This window comes from Trachypithecus francoisi, unplaced genomic scaffold, assembly GCF_009764315.1.
Source record: "Trachypithecus francoisi isolate TF-2019V2 unplaced genomic scaffold, Tfra_2.0 Lachesis_group3, whole genome shotgun sequence".
Taxonomy (NCBI): domain Eukaryota; kingdom Metazoa; phylum Chordata; class Mammalia; order Primates; family Cercopithecidae; genus Trachypithecus; species Trachypithecus francoisi.
Genome location: NW_022681468.1, coordinates 40,728,226 through 40,754,211, shown reverse-complemented (window position 1 = coordinate 40,754,211; position 25,986 = coordinate 40,728,226). Strand labels below are relative to the sequence as shown.

General features: G+C 43.5%; 1 protein-coding gene across 2 annotated transcripts in view; it reads left to right on the top strand.

Moving 5' to 3' along the window:
• Positions 1–25,986, top strand: part of MTHFD1 (methylenetetrahydrofolate dehydrogenase, cyclohydrolase and formyltetrahydrofolate synthetase 1) — a 73,266-nt gene that overhangs the window by 1,996 nt on the left and 45,284 nt on the right. The window contains exons 2-4 of one of the 2 annotated variants that reach the window (XM_033187753.1): positions 12,320–12,404; positions 22,784–22,843; positions 24,196–24,249. In XM_033187753.1, coding sequence (XP_033043644.1) covers positions 12,320–12,404; positions 22,784–22,843; positions 24,196–24,249 — 199 coding nt within the window. The remainder of the gene's footprint in view (positions 1–12,319; positions 12,405–22,783; positions 22,844–24,195; positions 24,250–25,986) is intronic. The other variant, XM_033187754.1, reaches the window with a different exon arrangement.

The following is a 25,986-nucleotide window of genomic DNA, read 5'->3' as shown; positions in this document are numbered from 1 at the left end:
CATGTATTGTCTTATTTTTGTCTATATCCTAAACACCTAGAAACCCTCTTTCGTGCCTTACTACTTGTGTGGTTTTAAGCAAATTAATTAACCTCTCTGTGCCAAAGTTTTCCTCAGATGTTAAGTAAAAGTCATGTCTAGGTCACTGGGATGTCAGTATAATTAAAGGGGTTCCTAACAGATGATCATTTAGAATTCTTCCTGGCACATAATAAGTATTCAATATATGTTGTATTAATGATCAGTAATTAATGTATATATGATTCATTATCTTTTTTTTTTTTTTTACACATGGTAGCTGCTGCCTTAAGATCTATTTTTTTTTTTTTTTGAGATGAAGTCTTGCTGTGTCCAATTTGGCTCACCGCAACCTCTGCCTCCTGTGTTCAAGCAATTCTCTCTCACACATCAGCCTCCCGAGTAGCTGGGATTACAGGTGCCTGCCATCACGCCGAGCTAATTTTTTTTTTTTTTTTTTTGAGATGGAGTTTCACTCTTGTCACCCAGACTGGAGTGCAGTGGCGTGATCTCAGATCACTGCAACCTCTCCCTCCTGGGTTCAAGCGATTCTTCTGCCTCAGCCTCCCAAGTAATTGGGATTACAGGCGTGCCACCATGTCCAGCTAGTTTGTTTGTTTGTTTGAGACAGAGTTTCACTCTTGTTGCCCAGGCTGGAGTGCAGTGGCACAATCTTGGCTCACTGCAACCTCCACCTCTCAGGTTCAAGTGATTCTCCTGCCTCAGCCTCCCGAGTAGCTGAGATTACAGGCGTGTGCCACCCCGCCTGGCTAATTTTTGTATTTTTAGTAGAGACGGGCTTTCACCATGTTGGTCAGGCTGGTCTCTAACTCTTGACCCCCCATGATCCACCCACCTCGGCCTCCCAAAATGCTGGGATTACAGGCGTGAGCCACCGCACCAGTCCTAGAATTTCTTAAAAATCCAGCCCACTTCCCGCATTCCATCCTGCGGATTAGGAAATCATTGGAGACCAGAAAAGCGGTGTGATTTGTCCAAGGGTGAATGGCAATGGCTCAACTAAAACTAATGTCTTCACTCAGTATATGATGTTTTTCATTCTAACCAGCACTTACTACTTGCTAAAAGGAATTTCATAAGCTTTTCTTTCTTTCTTTTTTTTTTTTTCCAGACAGGGTCTCGCTCTGTTGTTCAGGCTGGAGTGCAATGGCACGATGTTGTCTCACTGTAACCTCCGTCTCCTGGGTTCAAATGATTCTCCCGCCTCAGCCTCCCAGGTAGCTGGGACTACGGGCATGTACTACCATGCCCGGCTATTTTTTTTTTTTTTGAGACGGAGTCTCGCTCTGTCGCCCAGGCTGGAGTGCAGTGGCCGGATCTCAGCTCACTGCAAGCTCCGCCTCCCGGGTTCATGCTATTCTGCCTCAGCCTCCGGAGTAGCTGGGACTACAGGCGCCCACCACCTCGCCCGGCTAGTTTTTTTGTATTTTTTAGTAGAGACGGGGTTTCACCGTGTTAGCCAGGATGGTCTCGATCTCCTGACCTCGTGATCCACCCGTCTCGGCCTCCCAAAGTGCTGGGATTACAGGCTTGAGCCACCGCGCCCGGCCTAATTTTTGTATTTTTAGTAGAGACGGGGTTTCACCATGTTTGTCAGGCTGGTCTTGAACTCCTGACCTCAGGTTTCACCATGTTGGTCAGGCTGGTCTTGAACTCCTGACCTCAAGTGATCTGTCTGCCTTGGCCTCCTAAAGTGCTAAGATTACAGGCGTGAGTCACTGCGCCCAGCGCTTTGCTTTTTCTTTATAGTCTTCCTCTCATTACCATGTTTCCCACCCTGCTGAGAATGCTATCCCTGACTTTCGTCCTCTTCTGTTACTCTCCTTTTATACCTTCCTGGGATCCCGAACATTGACAGAGTTCAGCATTCCAGATTCCTTCTCTACCTGCTCTACTCTGTGGGAAACTGGGTACTTACATGATGGATTTAGTTGCCAAATTATCTTTCTTTGGAAGTAAAAGCCCCATTTCTTCCTCACGGGGAATTCTAAGGTTGCAGCCTGAATTTGACAACTGGGGGAAGGTCTGAGAGATAGAGACAAGTATCCGTTCTTTGTGGGTATTTATTCACTTACTCAGCAAATAGCTGTGTGTGTCCTCTAAGCCAGGCAATCTTCAAAGCTCTGAGACTCTTAACAGTGAACGACCCAAATCCCTACCCTCATGAAATTTACATACTGATGGGTAGAGACAGACGTTGAAATAGGTGAAACACATTGTGAGCTGGTGGGAAGCACAAAGAGAACACCAGAGCAGAAAAGAGGGACAGGAATTTCTGTGGCTTGGTGGCTGCAATTTTAAATATGGGAGTCATAGTCTTTGTAAAAGTGACTTACGGGCAAAGACGTGAAGGAGGTGGAGCCATAAGCCTGCCAATTTTGTGGGGGAAATAGCTCCTGACCAAAAACACAGCCTGTGCCATGGACCTTTGTCCTCACCAGTTAGTAAATTACTGCTTTGGGGGTCAATGGCAATGGCCCTGTGAGAAGCTGAGTAGAGGCTCCTGAGTAGAGGAACTTGACCCTGCCCTGGGCAGAAGTCTTTTAAAAGACTTTTAAAGTCTTTTTTTTTTTTTTGAGACGGAGTCTCGCTCTGTCGCCCAGGCTGGAGTGCAGTGGCCGGATCTCAGCTCACTGCAAGCTCTGCCTCCCGGGTTTATGCCATTCTCCTGCCTCAGCCTCCCGAGTAGCTGGGATGACAGGCGCCCGCCACCTTGCCCGGCTAGTTTTTTGTATTTTTTAGTAGAGACGGGGTTTCACCATGTTAGCCAGGATGGTCTCGATCTCCTGACCTCGTGATCCGCCCGTCTCGGCCTCCCAAAGTGCTGGGATTACAGGCTTGAGCCACCGCGCCCGGCCTTAAAGTCTTTTAAAAGATTATGCAAAGTGGGAGAAGGATGTGTATTAGATAGTGTTGGAAGACCCACCTTACTTTGTAGACAAGAAAGCATAGTTGTTCTGTAAGTACGCCTTTCAAAGTGGGGCTTACTACAGTTATATGATTTCTTTGGTTTTCCCTTCCCTTAATTTGCTATAATTCAGCCTGCTGTCTCCATTGGTGGCATTTTTCTTGATTAAGTCTCCTTTCTAAAGAGACTGGTTGTGAAGAGGCAGATGGTTTGAGTAGGTGCTGCGAGTGTTTGCCGGCCAAGTGCAGGGCAAGTTGGGTATGTTTGTAAGCTCGCTGTGGATGGTAGCTCCAGAGCCTAAGCATGGTGCTTCCTTCTTCTCTGTGCATCACTGGGTCATGCAATTTACCTCTGTGCCTTAGCTTCTGTATATTGGAGTAGTAATGTCACCTAACTCATAAGGTTGTTAGAATTAAATGAGTTAATACCTATAAAGCATTTAGAGAAGTCGTTGGTACACGGTAAGTTTTAGTAAATAGGTACTTAGAAAGTACTCATTGAATAAAAAAGTTATGTGTGTCTTTATCCAGCCTGTACCTTTGGGAGCTGGCTTATAATCTTGAGACTTAAAATTAGAATTTATCCTAGTAATCAAAGATAAAAGTTTGGAACCTTGGCTGTACATTTTAGCTACAGGGCTAGAAGAACTGTTTTTGTAAAAATAATTTGCTTGCCATAGTGAAGGGCATGTCTTCTTGGTTACTGAGTTAACATGGATAAGGCTTTTAATTTGTCTTGTAGATTAAATACATGTAGGCCCTTTTATGCTTAAAAAGATTTGCCTGGACAGGGCGTGGTGGCTCATGCCTGTAATCCTAGGACTTTGGGAGGCCAAGGCAGGTGGATCACCTAAGTTCAGGAGTTGGAGACCAGCCTGACTAACTTGGTGAAACCCCGTCTCTAGTAAAAATACAAAATTAGCCGGGCGTGGTGGCACATGTCTGTAATCCCAGCTACGCCAGAGGCTGAGGCAGGAGAATGGCTTGAACCTGGGAGGAGGAGGTTGCAGTGAGCCGAGATGGCACCATTGCACTCCAGTCTGGGCAACAAGAGCAAAACTCCATCTCAAAAAAAAAAAAAAAATTTTTTTTTTTACCTGTAATGAACTCCAAAGTGCAGGTTGCTCAAAAGTTACATGGAACCTTGACTGTCATAGCTGGATTGCTTCTGGAAGCCTGTGCAGGAGAGGTCAGAGTTCCAGAGAGGCTGGGACCTTCAGCTAGGACTCCAGCCAGGCTGTTGGGCAGGTAGCAGCAGAGCCCTGAGCTGGCAGCCAACTGCTATGGTCATGGCACCTGATTGGGGATGTGGTTTGCAAATAAGTGTCTGTCCTTGTCCATCAGGGGGGTTGGGATCAGGCAGTTTGGGATTTGGGTAGTGGGGTTCTGAGCAGAGGTGTATGGTTCCCTGTTACATTCCCTATTTTCATGAAGAATCTTCTAGAAGGAAAGCTGGCCTAGCACAGAAGAGGGTCCTTGGAGTGGAGGGAAATGGCTCCCTTCTCCTCTAATTGACTCAGTAGAGGTTGGTAGAATAGAGGTTAGTGGGCAGGGACTGCTTGTGTGGCCTTGGAAAAGTTAGCCTCACTTTCCTCTCTGTGCAATAGGGATGATGAGAACTGTCTACTTCCTGAGGTTGCCCCAAGGATTAAAAGAATGTAAGACTCTCAAAACAAGCTTCTGTGACATCCCATCCACAGTGCAGAAGGCCCCCATTACCCCTGCACTGTGCAGTTGGCTCTCCTTTGCTCCCCTTAATTGACCAAAAAGCAGCTTCTGGCGCCTTGTAAATCCTTGACCTCGAAGAAGTGGGTGGCTAAAGGTGCCACAGTCAAGAATCCTCAGACACTCAGCTACTACCCTTCCCTTCAGTTTTGCAGTTTATGACACTTTAGCCAGAAGCTAAGTGACTTGCGCAGGTGTTCTAAGGTTGGTGGCAGAGGCTCGATGGTGCATTTCTTTCCCTGCCATGGGCTTGTCATTGGCTTGCTAGAAGGAATTGCAAACTTCTACACCCCAGCAGGAGACACCCTGACTTTGATTCTCCCTGAGGCCTTTGCATTGTAAGGAAATCATTCCACCCGTCAGTCTGGTTGGGAAGCATCCAAACAGATTCTTTTCAAAAAGTCATTTTTGAGGTTATAGTCCAATTTTGACTGGTTAGAGACAGGTCAGACTTACTTACTTTGCTGGCTTAGCCTTTTTTTTTTTTTTTTTTTTGCCCCTCACCACAAGCCTGGACAGGAGATGGACTGCTTGGTATCTGATGATTGAGAGGTCCCAGGAGATAAGGGAGCATTTCTGTGAAAGGTTTTGCCAGAGCCTGTCAGGAACTTAATCTTAATCTTGACTGCAATGAATGACTTAACATGATAAGTGATCTTTGGGTTTAGGTGCCCAAATACCAGCCCCTCCTTAGTTAGCAGCCTTTTAGACCTAACCTTTTCTACCTAAGGTTTTCTTTAGTCTTTTTGAAAAGCAGGAAGGCCAGGTCCTTGTGAGGCTTTTCTCATTATGAGCTCTTGGCAGGTTCTTCCCTCCAAGTGGAGAACCCTTACCTCCTCCATTCTCTCTACATTCCCCTCTGATGTTCCAGAGGCCTGCAAGGGACCTAGAGTTGTTCATTGGAGCCCTAGTCAGCTCTAGTGGCCAGATCTATGGTTAGGTAATCCTCCAATGGTGAGACTAATTCTCAGAGTTAGAATTAGGGGTCTGCCTGTTCTCACCAGCAGCCTGCTGGTATCACCTCTCCTTTGTTGACATATAGTTAAGCATAGCTTCTTACAGATCCTCATACATAGCTTCTTACAGATCCTCGTACTCAGAGCCAACCCTGTCTTGTCTCAAAACTCTTGCTACTGGCAGAAGGTGATAAAATTGTGGCCTAGAGAGGCCAAATGTTTTTTGTTTGGCTTACAGAATTAGATTACTTCCCAACACATTTATTACTTTACAACATTAGATTACTTCCCAACACATTTATACCTGTAGTTACACATAAAAATCTGGATGCCTGACTTTTTGAAAGGTATGAAAAGTTTAGCAATACTATGCTGTCTATTCTTCATGCCACCAATTCGTTGGATCTGAGTAGATGCTGCCTGCCCCCTTCATCCTTGAGTGGGTGGGGGTGGGGGAGGTGGGACCTCATTGTTCAGGAATCCTACCACACTTGGTTGCCTGTACCAGGACTCTGAAGATGCTTTTCTCTTTGAGACCTTTTTCTGAATGAACTTAACGGTCCACTTTTAAAATACTAAATTTTATAAAGCCTTCACCAATCCAACCCAGTCCATTTATTGCACTAGATCAGAGGTTGTCAAATGGGGCAGTTTTTACTCCCTCTACCTCAGGGCATTGGGCATGCCTGGAGTCTTTTGGACTGTCATACAGGGAAGGGGTGTCCTATTGGCATCTAGCGGTAGAAGCCAGGACTGATGCCGAGCATCCCGCAGTGCACTGGAGAGTTCCCATAACAAAGGATGATCTGGTCCAAATGTCAGTGGTGCTGAGACTGAAAAACCCTGATTCAGAAGCTTAACGTGAGTTATTGTGTCACTGTGCGTGTGGATTAATGATGGTCTTTACCCTTACTAAGAATTATAGGATTCATTAAAATTTTACACTATTCTGACTTATTTTCATGTCATAAATATCAAGCAGTTTACTTTTGCTTTCTTAGGGCTTTGAGTTAGAGAAAATTGGATGGAAGAACTTTACATTGTAAACTTCCAATGAAGCATAAAATAGTTTCCTCACATTAAGCTTTCAAATATGTATTTGAGATACCTGTCAAATTTGGTAAATGTTTGGGCTAAATTATGACAATTTTTTGGTAAATATTCTCAGTGTGATAATAGTACTATTATCAATTGACTGTCTTGTATACTGATATAATATAGCTTTTGCTATATTAGTGATAGGTGAAAATCAGTTTTCTTTCAACGAGAAGGTTAATTTAGTGTTTTAATTTGACTTGAATGACTATGAATTTGAAATACATGTATTTCTTGGAACACTAGGTGGCCTCACAATCACAATTATTTTTACAAGGAACTACATATTAAGTTTTTAAACATTTTTTGAAGGTTTTTGTTTTTGTTTTTGTTTTTTTTCCGAGATGGAGTTTCGCTCTTGTTGCCTAGGCTGGAGGGCAGTGGCGCAATCTTGGCTCACAGCAACTTCTGCCTCCCGGGTTCAAGCGATTCTCCTGCCTCAGCCTCCCGAGTAGCTGGGACTACCGGCATGCGCCACCATGCCCGGCTAATTTTTTTTTGTATTTTTAGTAGAGACAGGGGTTTCACCGCTCAGGCTGTGTCAAACTCCCGAGCTCAGGTGATCCACCTGCCTCAGCCTCCCAAAGTGCTGGGATTACAGGCTTGAGCCCCCGTGCCCGGCCGAAGTATTTTTTAGCAGTATGAAAATTGTTAATGAACAAATGAAATAAATCAACATATAAACAAAATGGGAATAAAACATATTAAGTAAAACATTTGCGTTCTGCATTTTAAAAATCTTATAACAGCTGGGTGTCCTGGCTCACGCCTGTAATCCCAGCACTTTGGGAGGCCGAGGTGGGCGGATCACGAGGTCAGAAGACAGAGACCATCCTGGCTAACACAGTGAAACCCCGTCTCTACAAAAAATACAAAAATTTAGCCGGGCGTGGCTGTGGGCGCCCGTAGTCCCAGCTACTCCGGAGGCTGAGGCAGGAGAACTGCGTGAACCCGGGAGGCGGAGCTTGTGGTGAGCGGAGATCGCGCCACTGCACTCCAGCCTGGGCGACAGAGCGAGACTCCGTCTCAAAAAAAAAAAAAAAAAAAAAAAAAATCTTGTAACAGTAATCTATTGGGGCAGGGGGATAAATTGTGCCCTTGTTTAGAAGAAGACCTGTGTCACGCGCATCCATGTGAAGAGACCACCAAACAGGCTTTGTGTGAGCAACATGGCTATTTATGTCACCTGGGTGCAGGCTGGCTGAGTCCCAAACGAGAGTCAGCCCAGGGAGATAAGTGTGGGGCCGTTTTATAGGATTTGGGTAGGTAAAGGAAAATTACAGTCAAAGGGGGGATGTTCTCTGGCAGGCAGGAGTAGGGGTCACAAGGTGCTCAGTGGGGGAGCTTTTTGAGCCAGGATGAGCCAGGAAAAGGAATTTCACAAGATAATATCATCACTTAAGGCAAGGACCGGCCATTTTCACTTTTGTGGTGGAATGTCATCAGTTAAGGCCAGGCAGGGTATTTGCACTTCTTTTGTGATTCTTCAGTTACTTCAGGCCATCTGGGCGTATACCATATACGTGCAAGTCACAGGGGATGTGATGGCTTGGCTTGGGCTCAGAGTCCTGACAACCTGTTTTTTTGTTTTGTTTTGTTTTTAGAAGAAGCCCTGTTTTTTGTTGTTGTTGTTTGTTTGTTTTGAAACGGAGTCTCAGTGGGTCACCCAGGCTGGAGCGCAGTGGTAGGATCTCTGCTCACTGCAAGCTCCACCTCCCGGGTTCAAGCAATTCTCCTGCCTCAGCCTCCTGAGTAGCCGAGACTACAGGCGTGCGCCACTACGCCTGCCTAATTTTTTGTATTTTTTAGTAGAGACGGGGTTTCACCATATTGGCCAGGCTGGTCTCAAACTCCTGACCTCGTGATCTGCCCGCCTCCGCCTCCCAAAGTGCTGGGATTATAGGCGTGAGCTAACACGCCTGGCTCAAAGCCCTGTATTTTGAAGGTGAATGTTTTTGCTGCTTCTCTGATCAGTTACTAAAGTTGTTTTCCCTGTGCCTTTTGAGAATTATTTGAGAACTACTCTAAGCTTGTGGCACATTTCAGCATTTTTGTTGTCTAAAGGCAGCCTTATTTTAATCATGTACATTTCATGCTGCCTCCTTTGCCTACCATATAGCTTCTGTTGAAATGTCCACGTTATATTTTATTTTTATTTACTCATTTTTCTGTATCCATAATAAGAGTTAAAGGTTATATTTTAGCAATGTGTTTTTTTCCTCTGTTGTAACATGTTAAACATTTAAAATTGAGCCATGATGTTAAACAGTGAATTGGAATTTATAATGGATTTCAGCAAGAATGATTATATAAGACTTTGGACCAAAGAGCGCCTGGATGACTGTGTAGGGGTATTGGGCTATGCCCAGCACCACATCTGATTGTCATTCAGGGGAGCAGCTAGGGCTGGAACTGCTGGGGTGTGAACACTGCAGTATTCCCTGTTCTCTTGTCTCAGAGCGAACTGTGGTCTCTATCCAGGTCTAATCCCAGTTAAAAAAAAAAAAATCCAACGGTCTCTTCTTTTGAGCTATATTATTGTTGAGAATACTGATTTGAAAAAACAAGGTCATTAACTAGAAATAAATTTTGAGCTGGGTGCAGTGGCTCATACCTGTAATCCCAGCATTTTTGGGAGGCCAAGGTGGGAGGATCACTTGAGCTCAGTCAGGAGTTCAAGATCAGCCTGGGCAACATGGCAAAACCCCATCTCTACAAAAAATACAAAAATTAGCTGAGTGTGGTGGTGTGCACCTATAGTCCCAGCTACTTGGGAGGCTGAAGTGGGAGGATGGCTTGAGCCCAGAAGGTGGAGGTTGCAGTAAGCTGTGATTGTGCCACTGCACTCCAGCCTGGGCGATAGAGCCAGACCCTGTTCCAAAAAATAAAATAAAATAAAATAAATAAATCAAAATAAATAAAAATTGGAAATCTTGGGTATGACTTCTTTCTTATACCATTCAACATTCTTGATGTTTACTAGGCCAGTCCAAATAATCTATTTCTTGTGTGCCTGTTTATGTCAGTTTTTGTGACGTGTGAAGAAGTGGAGCTGAGAGTAACCAAATTAGAATGAGGGAAGAGCTGTTTGTGAATGTCCATGTGACAAATGACAAAACTGGTTTTCCAAGAGGGACAGAGCTTGTTCAAGTTGAACGTTGTATCATATATCATAACTGGGCAAGGTTGAGCTATTCAGATATTTATTTATGGATGTAATTTCATTTACTTGACATCCTAGTGTATTATTGATGTCATGCGCATCCGTGTGAAGAGACCACCAAACAGGCTTTGTGTGAGCAATAAACCTTTTTAATCACCTGGGTGCAGGCGGGCTGAGTCCGAAAAGAGAGTCAGCGAAGGGAGATGAGTGTGGGGCCAGATAAGTGTGGGGCCGTTTTATAGGATTTGGGCAGGTAAAGGAAAATTACAGTCAAAGGGGGGTTGTTCTCTGGCGGGCAGGAGTGGGGGTTACAAGGTGCTCAGTGGGGGAGCTTTTTGAGCCAGGATGAGCCAGGAAAAGGAATTTCACAAGATACTGGGCCATTTTCACTTCTTTTGTGGTGGAATGTCATTGGTTAAGGCGGGGCAGGGCATTTGCACTTCTTTTTGTGATTTAGTTATTTCAGGCCATCTGGGCATATACGTGCAAGTCACAGGGGATGCGATGGGCTTGGCTTGGGCTCAGAGGCCTGACAGTTGAGAAGCTGTATGTTGGTAAATTGATCGTCTTAGTTTTGCAAGAGGTTATACTTTTTTTCACTCTAATAAGGAGACTGCAGGAGGTTATACTTTTAACCTTGTGTTAAATTCTTTGTAAGGAAAATTCCTTTGTGAAGTAGAATATAATTTGTAAGTTTATGCTGAATTTGGAGGGGGATTCATTGATTTATCATTCAACCTTATGTGGATGCCCTGTGGTAATCTTACTAGTGTAGGTTGAGCAAAAGGGGTGTGTTTGAGTTTGTTCCTGTAAAATTTTTTCATGACAGCACCTGGAGAGTGGAAATGTGAAAAAAGATGAGGATCAGCAGTTTCCAGAAGTGTTGGTCTAAGTTTTCATTTATTTACTGTATGATTTTGAATGCCATCAACTAATACATTTTCAATTATCCCTGAATCCTTTGGTCAGTTAGTGTCAGTAGGAGTTAGAAAAGATCCACGTGGACGGGAATGGTGGCTCACACCTGTAATCCCAGCACGTTGGGAGGCTGAGATGGGTGGATGACGAGGTCAGGAGTTCGAGACCAGCCTGACCAACATGGTGAAACCCCATCTCTACTAAAAATACAAAAATTAGCTGGGCATGGTGGCACGCGCCTGTAATCTCAGCTACTCCGGAGGCTGAGGCAGCAAAATCGCTTGAACCCAGGAGGCGGAGGTTGCAGTGAGCAGATATCGCACCATTGCACTCTAGCCTGGGCAAGAGCAAGTCCCCATCTCAAAAAAAAAAAAAAAGAAAAAGAAAAAAAAGAAACAGATCCATGTCTACTTGTGGCCTGGAAAATTGATGGGAAGTTCCTGTATATATTAAACCAGATAATGTCTATTCACTGGTGTTTTTATTTTATTTTATTTTTTTTGGAGACAGTCTTGCTCTATCATCCAGGCTGGAGTGCAATGGCACCATCATAGCTCACTGCAGCCTCAACCTCCTGGGTTCCACCCATCCTCCTGCCACAGCCTCCTGAGTAGCTGGGACTATAGGTGCCTGCCACCACTCCCAGCTAATTTTTTATTTTTTGTAGAGATGGGGTCTCACTATGTTGCCCAGGATAGTCTTAAACTCCTGTTCTAAAGCAATCCTCTTGCCTTAGTCTCCCAAAGTACTGAGATTACAGGCATGAACCATTGCCTGCTCCTGGCCATTATTTTTGATTTTTTAAAAGAGAAATACAAGCCGGGCTCAGTGGCTCATGCCTATAATCCCAGCACTTTGGGAGGCCGAGGTGGGGGGATCACCTGAGGTCGGGAGTTTGAGACCAACCTGACCAACGTAGACAAACTCTGTGTTTACTATAAATACAAAATTAGCTGGGCGTGGTGGCGCATACCTGTAATCCCAGCTACTTGGGAGGCTGAGGCAGGAGAATAACCTGGGAGATGGAGGTTGTGGTAAGCCAAGATCGTGCCATTACACTCCAGCCTGGGCAGTGAGAGTGAAACTTCGTCTAAAAAAAAAAAAGAGAGAGAGAGAGAGAGAGAGAGAAATACAGGCCCGGTGCAGTGGCTCACACTTGTAATCCCAGCACTTTCGGAGGCCGAGGTCGTAGATCGCTTGAGCCCAGGAAATCAAGACCAGCTTGGGCAATGGTGAAACCCCATCTCTACCAAAAGTACAAAAATTAGCCAGGTATGGTGGCACACACCTGTAAAGTCCCAGCTACTCAGGAGGCTGGGGCGAAAGGATCACTTGAGCCCAGGAGGTCGAGGCTGCAGTGAGCCTTGATTGTGCTACTGTACTCCCAGCCTGGGTGACAGAGCGAGACCCTGTGTTAATAAACAAACAAATAAAAGAGAAATACGTCTAATAATCTGCATCATTTATCTGTGCTTGGAACATTCAATATTAACTCCACCCTTTCCTTTTTCTCTAGGCAAATAAGGGCGAGACTGAAAAATCAAGTCACTCAGTTGAAGGAGGAAGTACCTGGTTTCATACCAGGCCTGGCAATATTACAGGTATTATGATAGTATATTTCCATTAATGTTGTCTTTGCTTGATTTCTCAATATCATTTCACACCTCTCCCTCTACTTTCCTTTCCTTTTTTTTTTTTTGGCTGTTGTGTAAGCTCATGCCTTTTCAGTCTCTCTTGACAGGTTCCCCCTCTTTGGCTCAGTTTCTAAATGTTGGCATATCCCGGCCCTCTGCTCTTCTCTGTGGATACCCTTTCTCTCCGCCAGTGTCTCTTAACTTTTGGTCTTAGTAGGGCCCCTTTACAATCTTTTTTTTCCTTTAATTTAATGTATTTATTTATTTACTTTTGAGAGACAAGGTCTTACTCTGTTACCAGGGTGGAATGTAGCAGTGCAATCATAACTCACTGTAGCATTGAACTCCTGGCTTCAAGCAGTCCTCCTGCCTCTGCCTGCTTTGCATTATAGGCGTGAGCCACTGTACTTGGCCACCTTTACACTCTTAAAGATGTAAGACCTCAAGGAGCTATTGTTTATACAGATTTATCCATTAATGTTTACTGTATTAGAAATTAGGAAGTTTTGGCCAGGCACGGTTGCTTATGACTGTAATCCAGTACTTTGGGAGGCCAAGGTGGGCAGATCACCTGAGGTCAGGAGTTTGAGACCAGCCTGGCCAACATGGTGAAACCCCATGTTTATTAAAAATACAAAAATTAGCTGGGTGTGGTGGTGGGCGCCTGTAATCCCAGCTACTCAGGAGGCTAAGGCAGGAGAATCACTTGAACCCGGGAGGTGGAGGTTGCAGTGAGCCAAGATTGTGCCACTGTACTCCAGTCTAGGTGACAGAGATTCTGTCTCAAAAAAAAAAAAAGAGAGAGAGAAATTAGGAAGTTTTAAAAATGTTTATTCATTTAAAAATGCCAATAGTAAGCTCATTTATTATATGTTAACATAACATTTTATGGAGTAATAACTTTTTTAAAAACAAAATTTAGTGAAAAGAGGCATTATTTTATATTTGTACACACCTCTTTCCTGTATGACTTAATAGAAGAGAGCTGGAGTCTTATCTGCCTCTGCATTCAGTCTTTTGCTATGTGCTGGTTTGATTGAAATATATGGAGAAAATTTGGCTTCATACAGATGTGTAGCTGTAAAAGGGAAGAACTTTTTAAATAGTCTTTCCAGGTAATTGTGGGTATTTTTCTTTGATGTTGTACCAGGACTCAGTAAGTAAAGTTTTAAAAGATTAGTTGCAATGTAGAATCTGAAACGCCGTCAGTGAACTTTGATACTTTGTTACATCTTCTCAGACTTGCATACTTTGTTACATCAAAATGTTACATTTGGAATGAATATTTACCGCATGCATGGTTTTGTAACATCCTTTGTTCCTCATTTGGAAAATAATAGTTCCCTGAATTATGCAGATCTTCCAAATGTTAACATTTCATTATGCAATATGAAAGAATTGGAATCATTAACATCACCAAGCTCATCAGAGAAGTTTTCAAGTATTGAGAAGCTGTCAAGCTCACAGGGGTGGATAAAAAATTTTAACTTTCACCCAAAAACTCACATTTTATCATTGGCAACAAATACAATTAATTGTTTCTCTGGAAATACCAGGCTCACTTTATTCATTTTTGAGAAAATATTTGTCAGATACTCAAGCCTGAATAATCATTGCTTGTCAGTTGTTATTTCAAGTAAAGATGGTGTTCCATATAAAAATGCATCTGTTTCAGCTAACAAGGCAAAAAAGCACAAGTGCAGCCTGCACAACAAAGTGAGACCCCATCTCTACAAAAAAATTAAAAAATGAGCCAGGAGTGGTAGTACAGACCTGTGGTCCCAGCTACATGAGAGGGAGGCAGGAGGATCACTTGAGCCCAGGAAGTCAAGGCTGCAGGGAGTTGTATTCATGCCACTGTACTCCAGCTTGGGTGACAGAGTGAGACCCTGTCTCAAACAAACAAACAAAAAAGCACAAATACTTTAGTAACAACCACAACCACTGTACTTCTGTATATAGCAGAAGTGCATTATGAGTGCTTCCCAATTCCTTACATAGACTATTAAAAACACATGCACTCAAGAGTTGAGATATATATATATTTACTCAATACAGTGGTACAGTGGCACAATCTTGGTTCACTGCAACCTCCATCTCCCAGGCTCAAGTAAGTAAGTGATCCTCCCACTCAGTCTCCAGAGTAGCTGGGATTACAGGCATACATCACCATGCCTAATTTTTTTTTGAGACCGAGTCTTGTTTTATCGCCTAGGCTGGAGTGCAGTGGTGCAATCTTGGCTTACTGCAGCCTCCACCTCCCAGGTTCATGCAGTTCTATTGCCTTAGCCTCCTGAGTAGCTGGGATTACAGGTGCCTGCCATCACGCCCTGCTAATTATTATTATTATTATTATTTTTTGAGACAGAGTCTTGCTCTATCCCCCAGGTTGGAATGTAGTGGTGTGATCTCAGCTCACTGAAACCTTTGCCTCCTGGATTCAAGTGATTCTCATGCCTCAACCTCCCGAGTAGCTGGGATTACAGGTGCCACACCCAGCTAATTTTTGTAATTTTAGTAGAGAAAGGGTTTCACCACATTGGCCAGGCTGGTCTTGAACCCCTGACCTCAGGTGATCCACCCGCCTCAGCCTCCCAAAGTGCTGAGATGACAGGTGTAAGCCATTGCACCCAGCCTTAATTTTTTGTATTTTTTTGTAGAGATTTTTTTGCCTTTTTGCCCAAGCTGGTCTCGAACACCGGGATTCAAAGTGATCCTCCTGTCTCAGCTTCCTAAAGTACTGAGATTACAGGCATGAGCCACTGTGCCCGGCCTTAATTTTTTGTATTTTTTTGTAGAGATGGTTTTTCGCCTTGTTGCTCCGGCTGATCTCGAACTCCTGGGCTCAAAGTGATCTTCCCACCTTGGTCTCCCAAAGTCCTGGGATTACAGCATGAGCCACTGTGCTTGGCCAAGTTAAGAAAATTAATAATGTATGTTTCTTTATCAAGGGCCATCCTAGTGAAACTGGCATCTAGTTTTACTGAGTGTGTGTGGTAGCAAAGGATACCTTGACAACTAGGCCAAAGCCATTGTCTTGATTTGTGCTGGTTCACTAATAGTCTTACACACCATTGCTTTTGCACCATCAGTACAGATGTTAACACAATTAAAAATGCAAACAGCATTGTAGTGGTATTATAATGAAACTAGCCTGGCCCAAATAAATCTTTCAAAAGGTCTTGGGGTCCCTAAAGAGTGTGTGGGCCACACTTTCAGAACCATTATTTTAGGCAGTTTCATCTATCAGGCCAGTGACTTCTAAATCTAGATCTCTTCTGAGCTCCAGGCTCTTGATCTGGGACACCACTGGTTTCCTTCCCTCCTTGGAGTCGCCTTTGCTTGTTGTTGCTCATCACCCTAATACCTAAACCATTTGAATGCCTTGGGACTCACCCTTGAGGTCTCTTCCCTGTCTTATTCTTTCCCTAAGTGACCTCACCCAGTCCCATAGCTTCCTGAGCGAATACTTCCAAATTTAGGTTTCTATCCAGAGTTTCTTCCCTGAGCTCCAGATTCACTCAGTAGGGAGGTATTCAATAAATATTTTTATGGACAAATGTATGAAGGAATGTTTGCAGTCTTGATTTGGATGACAGGAAACTCAAAGCTTTCATTTGAAACTCCCTTCAGAGTTTTACCCAACTTGGACATAATCTCCCTTACAATCTATATGTATGTCTCCAATACATCATTTAATCCCTTGCTAAGTTTCTATCCCTTGTTCATCAAGAATGTCAAAGTAGGCATGGTGCGGTGGCTCACGCCTGTAATCCCAGCACTTTGGGAGGCTAAGGCTGGTGGATCACTTGAGGTCAGGAGTTTGAGACCAGCCTAGCCAACGTGGTGAACCCTCATCTCTACTCAAAATATAAAAATTAGCCAGGTGTAGTGGTACACACCTGTGATCACAGCTACTCAGGAGGCTGAGGCAGGAGAATCGCTTGAACCCCGGGGGACGGGGGTTGGAGTGAGCCGAGATCGCGCCGCTGTACTCCAGCCTAAGACTGTCTCAAAAAAAAAAAAAAAAAAAAAGTCAAAGTGAATACTACTTAAATATCCTTCTCTCCTCTGCTGTTTGTCTAAAAGGGCTTAGCTGAGAAGAAAAGCACAGAAGGCCTGTCACTCTCTGCCTGGCATGTTCTCTGCTGTGGTGGATTTTCCCTTTTTTGCAAATTACTAAGAATCAAAAGTATATGTTGTGGGTGTATACTGGTACATTTGGTGACTGGTTATATCTTGGCTTATTTTTGCAAATTGTTTGTTGTAGAAGGAGTAAATGTCATAGGCAAGAAGTATACCCTTTTTAAAGAAATATTGGTTTTTTTCCCCCCATTTTAAAAATTAACTTCCAACCTTGTTTTTTACATTTATTGATGACAAATGTTTTTATTACATAAACACTGTTCTACAGCTAGTCTCATGTCCTTGCTGATAAAAAAAAGTGGTAGAATCTTTTAATTTTGTACTTTAGCACCAGAGTCAACAGCTTTCTGTGATACAAGATTTATGTAATATGTTGTAATCACATCTCCCTGCCTCAGACCTCTAGTCTTTTTCACTCTGGTGCTGGCACCACCATCTTCCCACATGCTGTGAGCCAGAAGCCTGAGGCCATCTCCTTACTGAGCTCTCTTCCTCACTCCCTGCATCCAGTTAGGGGCTATTGTCCTGTTGATTCTGCCTCTCATCAACTCTTGGAATCTGTTGCCTCCCCTTGATTCCTACTGCTCCCAACCCTGGGGCCACTATAGTTACCTGCTTAATGATTTGGGGGTTCTATCTAGATACCTCCTGTCTGTCCTCTTGACGGCAATTTCAGCCCTTGTTAAAATGCAAGTCTGATCACAATCTATCCAGCCACACTCACTCTCCTTTACCAGAATGATAGTACAAGTTGAGTATCCCTTATCTGAAATACTTGGGACGAGAGTGTTTTAGATTTTGGAATCTGTATATACATAGGGATGAGATCCAATTCTAAAGCAAAATTTATTTATGTTTCGTTATATACCTTATACTTGTAGACTGAAGGTAATTTTATATAAGTGTGTGTATCTATACACACATATATGTACATGTGTATACACACATATATGTACACACATATATTTATTTATATATACATTTTATTTTATATATTATATATTATATTTATAATATATACACTATATATTTATATATGTATATATATTTTGAGAGGGAGTTTTGCTCTTGTCGCCCAGGCTGGAGTGCAATGGCACGATCTGGGCGCACTACAACCTCCGCCTCCCAGGTTCAAGTGATTCTCCTGCCTCAGCCTCCCGAGTAGCTGGTATTACAGGTGTGTGCCACTACACCTGGCTAATTTTTGTATTTTTAGTTGAGATGGGGTTTCACCATGTTGGCCAGGCTGGTCTCAAACTCCTGACCTCAAGTGATCCGCCTGCCCCGGCCTCCCAAAGTGCTGGGATTACAGGCATGAGCCTCCACACCTGGCCTAGAATTTAAATTCCTCTGGGAAAGCACATAGCACTGAGCCTGGCACAGTGTGCCCTCTACAACATGGCTTTCTCTTTCTGCCCTGACCTCTCAAAGTGCTGAGATTACAGACATGAGCCACTGTGCCCGGCCAATTTTATATATTTTTAATAATATTGTGCATGAAATGTACTTTTAACTGTGTTTTGACTGTAAGCCATCACATGAGGCCAGGTGTGGAATTTTCTACTTTTGGCATTGTCAGTGCTCAAAGTTTCTGATTTTGGAGCATTTTGGATTTGTGTTTTTTTTTTTTTTTTTTTTTTGAGACAGGGTCTCACTCTGTTGTCCAGGCTGGGGTGCAGGGGTGTGATCACAGTTCATTGCAGCCTGGATCTCCCAGGCTCAAGCTATCCTCCCGTCTCAGCATCCCAAGTAGCTAGGACTACAGGCATCCAGTTAATTTTAGTATTTGCAACAGAGTTTCTCCATATTGCCCAGGCTAGTCTCAAACTGAGCTCACGTGATCTGCCTGCCTCGGCCTCCCAAAGTGCCGAGCCACTGCACCTGACCGATTTTGGATTTTTGAGTTAGGGATCTTAAACCTGTACTACTTATATAGAGTGTTTACAATAGTTCAAATGATTTGTTTATATTTCTAATTGTTCTATGTTTTATACTACCCTACAAGGTAGGAGATGGCCCCTTATACCCATGATAACTCATGCTCAAAGATCTTGGGTAGCGTGCCCAAAGCCAGTCAGGAAGGGACTGAGTCTGGGAAATGAACCTAGGTCTGTCTCCGAAACCCACTTGTTCTTCCCCTTTGTTTTTCTAATTCCTTAGCAATGCATTCAAGAACATTCATGATCTGGCCCAAGTATATATTTAAAAGTTGAGTTTTCTTTTTTTTAAATAAAATGGATGAGTAACTTCCTAAATAACTGAATATTTATAGGAAATTAAGACTTGACTTTTCATTTTCATAGTATCCAGGGATACTAATGGACTAAGCATGGTGGCTCACGCCTGTAATCCCAGCACTTTAGGAGGCCAAGGTGAGCGGCTTGCTTGAGCCCAGGAGTTTGAGACCAGCTTGGGCAACATAGAGAGACTTTGTCTCCAAAAAAATAAAAAAATTAGCTGGTGTGGTGGTGCTTGCCTGTAGTCCCCACTCCTGGGGAGGCTGGGGTGGGAGGATTGCTCAAGCCCCGAGGTTGAGGCTGCAATGAGCTGTAATCGTGTCACTGCATTCCAGCCTGGGTGACAGAGCAAGACTTTTTCCCGTTAAAAAAAAAAAAAAATTTATGCTAAGGTGATAGAAATACAGCCTTAGCCCCATATAGCCTCATTAGTATTTCTCTCTCTATTTTTTTTTTTTGAGTTAGAATCTTGTTCTGTCATGCAGGCTGGAGTGCAGTGTTGTGATCTCTGCTCACTGCAACCTCTGCCCTCCCCTGTCCCCCAGGGGATCATCCCACCTTAGCCTCCCAAGTTAGCTGGAACTACAGGCACACCACCATGCCCAGCTAATTTTTGTATTTTTTGTAGAGATGGGGTTTCGATATGTTGCCCAGGCTGGTCTCTAACTCCTGGGCTCAAGCGATCCACTCACCCTGGCCTTCCAAAGTGCTGGGAGTATAGGCATGAGCCACCGCACCTGGCCAAAAAACTGATTTTTAACAGTATTTGGGAACTATTCAGAGTGCTTTATGTATAGTAACTCATTCAGTCTTCACAAAATACATGGACAGAAACAATACAGTTAATAAACTCAACTAGACTGTATCTTCATAAGGTTTCTGAAACAGAAAGAAAAATGAACCAGTAGACCAATACCCAAGATATCTTATGGTGTAGAACATGGATTAGTAAACTGTGGCCCATATCCAAATGCTGCCCAGTTTATAAAGAGTTAAAAAAGCAATAGCAGCAGCCGCTGTGACAGGGTATGTGTCCCATAAAGCCTAAAACATATACCACCTGCCCCTCTACAGAAACCGTTTGCAGACTCCTGGTATAAAAAAAGTGTCCCTAACCTGTTCTAGAATAGGATCTTTTGGATGATGTAATACTCAGCCACCTTCAAGGAAGAAATCAGCATTTTTTTTTTTTTTTGAGATAGAGTTTTACTCTTGTCACCCAGACTGGAGTGCAATGGCATGATCTTGGCTCACTGCAACCTCTCCCTCCTGGGTTCAAGGGATTCTCCTGCCTCAGCTTCCCAAGTTGCTGGGATTACAGGTGCACGCCATCACACCTGGCTAATATTTGTATTTTTAACAGAGATGGGGTTTCACCATCTTAACCAGGCTAGTTTCGAACTCCTGACCTCAGATGATCTACCGGCCTTGGCCTCCCAAAGTGCTGGGATTACAGGCGTGAGCCACCGCGCCCGGACAGAATACATGTTCTTTAAACATTTGTTTTGCTTCTTAGTCTATCAATGGTTCTATAGCCACTCTTCCCTATAAAATGCCAAGTGGGGTGGCTCATGCCTACCTAGCACTTTGGCAGGCTGAGGCAGGAAGATTGCTTAAGCCCAGGTGTTTGAGACCAGCCTGGGCAATAGTGAAACCCCATTTCTACAAAAAATACAAAAATCGGCTGGGTGTGGTGGCGTGTGCCTGTAGTACTGGCTACTTGGGAAGTTGAGGTGGGAGGATTGCTTGAGCCTAGGAGTTGCAGGCTGCCATGAGCCATGATCATGCTACTGTACTCTAGGAATGGGTGGCAGAGTGAGACCATGTCTCAAAAATAATAAATAAATAAATAAATAAAACCTATACTAAAAGTGACTCTTTGAATTGGCTTTTTAGATGTCTTTTCCAATAAAACTTTGACATATGCTCATAACTGTAACTATTAAGTTTTCTTTCTGGAACTGGTTGTAGTTTTAGTGTTTTAGACAAACTCCTCCAGAAATATTCAGGCAGAAAAACAGTTACATATAAAGGAACAACAACAGCGAGAGACTTCAGACTTCTCCTGTGTGACATTAGATGCCAAAGACAACATCTCTGAAGGAAAATACTGTCACTCCAAATCCACCAAGGCCAGTCAAGTGCAAGGGACAGCAGAAAAATATTTTCAGTTATGCGGACTTAGAAAAATGTCCACCTACCTTTCCTGGAAAAGTGACTTATAGTTACATTTCACTTACCTGAAACATGAATGAAGATAAACTCTAGAACAGAGAAGGTGTGGCTTAAAAAGGACTGGCAGCAAGTGATAAAACAATTTAATCTCAGAGTTAAGACTAAATAACTAGTTGTAGGTATAAATATGAATGAAATTGTAAAAAAAAAAAAAATACTTTTTTTTATTTAGAACCACCTCCTTTCCTACTTTGATCTAAAAATTCCAGAATGTATCAAATCTGGTAACTGCACCAGTAAGGGTTGGGTGGTGGGGCAAAGAACATACATAGAAAGTGACCAAAGAGGAAACATGAGAGGCACTAAAAGTCTAGGGAAGTCCCTACGGGAAGCATCTAATGTACTTAGATACAAATAACCCATTAAAAAGTAGAATTCCCCTCAAAGGACTCTTCTGGCTCTTGCAATTCAAATTAGCACAACAAAACTGAGAACTGTCTGTATAAGGGACAACTGAAGCTAAGATTCCGGCCATGTCCTGAGATCTGAGGGGAGCGTCCAGTAATAGCATCAATATGACAAGGTCAGAAAATCCTCTGTTACAAAAGCTGGCTTCTTTCTTTGCCATGGTCCTGTTAAAAGGAGCTATGCTTCAGTTATCTTTGATATGAAGGGACCTACCACCTTTCCTTCTGTGATACCCTCTGTAATTTTGGGAGAAACACAACTTATGGTAGCATATATCAACCTTAAAGGAGAAATACCAACCACTGGAGCATGAAAAAATATTAGTAAAATAAAATTTTACAAATAAATGGTTATAATGATAAACTATAAATATGTTCATGGTTAAAGAAACAAAGGGAACATAGTGAGACACAGCATGGTGGTTCAAAGGATTTGGCCTCTGCACTACAAGTTTCTCCCTCTTTTTTTTTTTTAAGAGACAAGGTCTCTCTATTGCTCAGGCTGCCCAGGCACAATATCATGACTCACTGTGCACTGGTGCAATCATGGCAAAACTCCTGAGCTCAAGTAATCCTCCCACCTTGGCCTCCCGAGTGCTGGGACTACAGGCGTGCACCACCACGCCTGGCTAATTTTTTGTAAAGATGGGTGTCTGGCTATGTTGCCCAGGCTGGTCTCAAACTCCTGGATTGAAATGATCCTCCTCCCTTGGCCTCCCAAAGTGCAGGGATTACAGACCTGAGTCACTGCACCCAGCCTTCTCTCTGTGTTGGGGCCAGCAGATTGCCCTTTGTCTTGCCTGGCTGTTTATTCAGTGTAAACTAGAGTGAGGTCCTTCCACCCTCCTTTCTATTCTCTGTGTGGAGGAGCCAGGGAGCTTTCCATTGCCCCTGGGGGTGGGGGAGAGGGTGTGGAATGTGCCCTCTGGGTGCTCCTGCCTCTCAGGCATTTTTCTTGCCTGATGACAGTTTCTCAGCCCTCCATACTCTGTTTTTTTGGTATGGCAGCAGAAATCCCACAGGTTTCTGGTAGGCCTGCAGCATCCTTGCTTAGTTTCCCATGCAGATGCAGATATCCTCTACTTTCTGTTTGGGGTTTTGCAGTGGGAACCACGTGGGCCTTGTTTAGAGGAGGGGCTGTAATACCATCTGTGTTCACATAATCCCTCCTGCCCCCACAGCCTCCCTATACTCCTGTAAGTTCTCTGCAACAAGAGTTGCATGATTAAACATTTCTTTTATTAAAACTAAAATTGTAGAAGCTTTTCTGTGCACTTTGCCTTTCCCTAATCATCTGATTTGCATGCATTTATTATTCTAGATTGGCAACAGAGATGATTCCAATCTTTATATAAAAGTGAAGCTGAAGGCTGCTGAAGAGGTAAGCCAGAACAGCCGTGCCATCACCCTCCCCCACCTCCACCTGGGTCCTATCAATTACCCCTTGCCCTTTTTGTTCCTCCCTGTGTAAACTTTTATCACCCACAGGAGACATTAGTTTATCTATTTTGCAAGTCAGAAATGGGTGCGTCAGACCTGTGACCTCTGCTTTGCCCTTGAGTTTTTGTTTTCTCTTTAATGATTTTCTTCCCAAAGAGCAGGATATCAATTGAGAAAAGTGACGAGACAAGGCTCAATCATTTTAGGAGATCTATTTGCCAAAATTAAAGACACACCTGGGAGACAGGTCTATACCTTTCTCTAAAGATGATTTCGAGTTCTCCAAATTTAAAGAGGAAAGGACAGGTTATTGAGAAGTACACAATTTTCATGTAAGAGGTGGGTAGGGAAAAATAGTCATTCATGACTTTGGCTCAGTGAATCTGCATTTTTTACATAAGATGACATAGACAGTCGGACACCGTGGCTCATGCCTGTAATCCCAATACTTTGAGAGGCTGAGGCAGGTGGATCACCTGAGCTCAGGAGTTCGATACCAGCCTGAGAAACATGGAGAAACCCCATCTATACTAAAAATACAAAAAATGAGCCAGGTATGGTAGCGCATGCCTGTAATCCCAGCTACTTGGGAGGCTGAGGCAGGAGAATCGCTTGAACCTGGGAGGCGGAGGTTGCGGTGAGCTGAGATCATGCCATTGCACTCCAGCTTGGGCAATGAGAGTGAAACTCCATCCCCCCCGAAAAAAGATGATATAGACAAGTGGGGCTGAGGAAAAATGCAGGCAATCTGCATTTTACGTAAGATAACATAGACAAAATGGGGCAGGGGAACAATCAGATATACATTTGTGTCTGGTGGGCTGGGGGTGGCTGCGCCTGTAAAGACAAGCTATCGATTTACATTGCCATGGTGAAATTTTAACAGAAACATCATAAAGATCTTGCAGCTCACTAGGAATTTCCTTGTGGGCAAAATATGGGGGAGGCATGTAGCTTTTCATCTTGTAACATCTTATTTAGGAACCAAAAAGGGGGAGGCAGATTTGCATGACCCAGTTCCCAGCTTGGCTTTTCCCTTTGACTTAATGAATTTGGGGTCCCAAGATTTAATTTCCTTTCTCAAGGAATAGCAAGCGTGACATTGCTGAAGTGCCGTGGTGGCAATTAACCAGCGAATGATGAATGGGTTGAAGTGAGGGACTCATTCTTCAGAACGTATAAGGGTGAAATGATGACCAACACCTTCTTGTTTGTTAGTCATGTCTGTAAAAGAAATGGTTCAATATCTCAAGTTGTCTTGCCATTTACCTGCTTTTAATGTCCGTTTTGCAGATTGGGATCAAAGCCACTCACATTAAGTTACCAAGAACAACCACAGAATCTGAGGTGAGTTTTTATGCGTTGATTGTGAAGAGGGAAGCTGAAGTGGTTTCCTCTCTGGTTTTGGTTTAGGGGGACTTTGGGGACTGACACATTTACCCAAGACCTCCAGGTACTTTTTTTTTTTTTTTTTTGAGATAGTTTCGCTCTTGTCGCCCAGGCTAGAGAGCAATGGCACGATCTCGACTCCCTGCAACCTCTGCCTCCCCGGTTCAAGCGATTCTCCTGCCTCAGCCTCCCAAGTAGCTGGGATTACAGGCGCGTACCACATCGCCTGGCTAATTTATATATTATATATATATATTATATATAAATATATATATATTATATATATATATTATATATAAAAATATATATTATTTATATATAATATATATAAAAATATATATATTATTTATATATAATATATATAAAAATATATATATTATTTATATATATATATATTTTTTGTTGTTGTTGTTGAGACGGAGTCTCGCTCTGTCGCCCGGGCTGGAGTGCTGTGGCCGGATCTCAGCTCACTGCAAGCTCCGCCTCCTGGGTTCACGCCATTCTCCTGCCTCAGCCTCCCGAGTAGCTGGGACTACAGGCGCCCGCCTCGTCGCCCGGCTAGTTTTTTGTATTTTTAAGTAGAGACAGGGTTTCACCGTATTAGCCAGGATGGTCTTGATCTCCTGACCTCGTGATCCGCCCGTCTCGGGCTCCCAAAGTGCTGGAATTACAGGCTTGAGCCACCGCGCCTGGCCTAATTTTTATATTTTTAATAGAGACGGGGTTTCACCTCACTGGCCAGACTGGTCTCGAACTCCTGACCTTAGGTGATTCAACCGCCTCGGTCTCCCAAAGTGCTGGGATTACAGGCGTGAGCCACCACCATGCCCAGCACCTCCAGGTATTCTTTCTTCACAGACTCCCATAAAGGAGATGGTGCAGTCCTAGGGGAGGAATATTTGGTTCTCAAAGTGTGACTGCAGTACTGTTTGCTTCCAAATCATCTGTTGTGTTTATTAAAACTGATCCTTGGCCTGTAATTATCTGCATTCTAAAAAACCAAATATGTATTCCTTTTATATGAGGTTTAGGAATAGGCAGAACAAATTAGTGGTGATTAAAGTCAGAACTGTGGTTGCCTGTAGGTGGGAGATTAACGCTAAAGGAGTGGAAGGATAAAGCTACTTCTTAAGGTTATAGCAATGTTCCATATATGTGCTGTCCAGTATGGGAGCCACTAGGCCCATGAGGCTATTTGAATTTAATTAAAATGACATAAAATTAAAAATTCACGGCCGGGCGCGGTGGCTCAAGCCTGTAATCCCAGCACTTTGGGAGGCCGAGACGGGCGGATCACGAGGTCAGGAGATCGAGACCATCCTGGCTAACATGGTGAAACCCCGTCTCTACTAAAAAATACAAAAAACTAGCCGGGCGAGGTGGCGGGCACCTGTAGTCCCAGCTACTCGGGAGGCTGAGGCAGGAGAATGGCGTAAACCCAAGAGGTGGAGCTTGCAGTGAGCTGAGATCCGGCCACTGCACTCCAGCCTGGGCGGCAGAGCGACACTCCGTCTCAAAAAAAAAAAAAAATTAAAAATTCACTTCCTTGGTTGTACTAGCCACTTTGCAAGGATTCAGTAGCTGCTATTGTATTGTAAGGTGCAAATTACAGAAAATTTCCGCCATCACAAAAAAGATGATTGGACATTGCTGCTCTACATCTTGATTTGGATGATTGTAACATGGGTATTATTG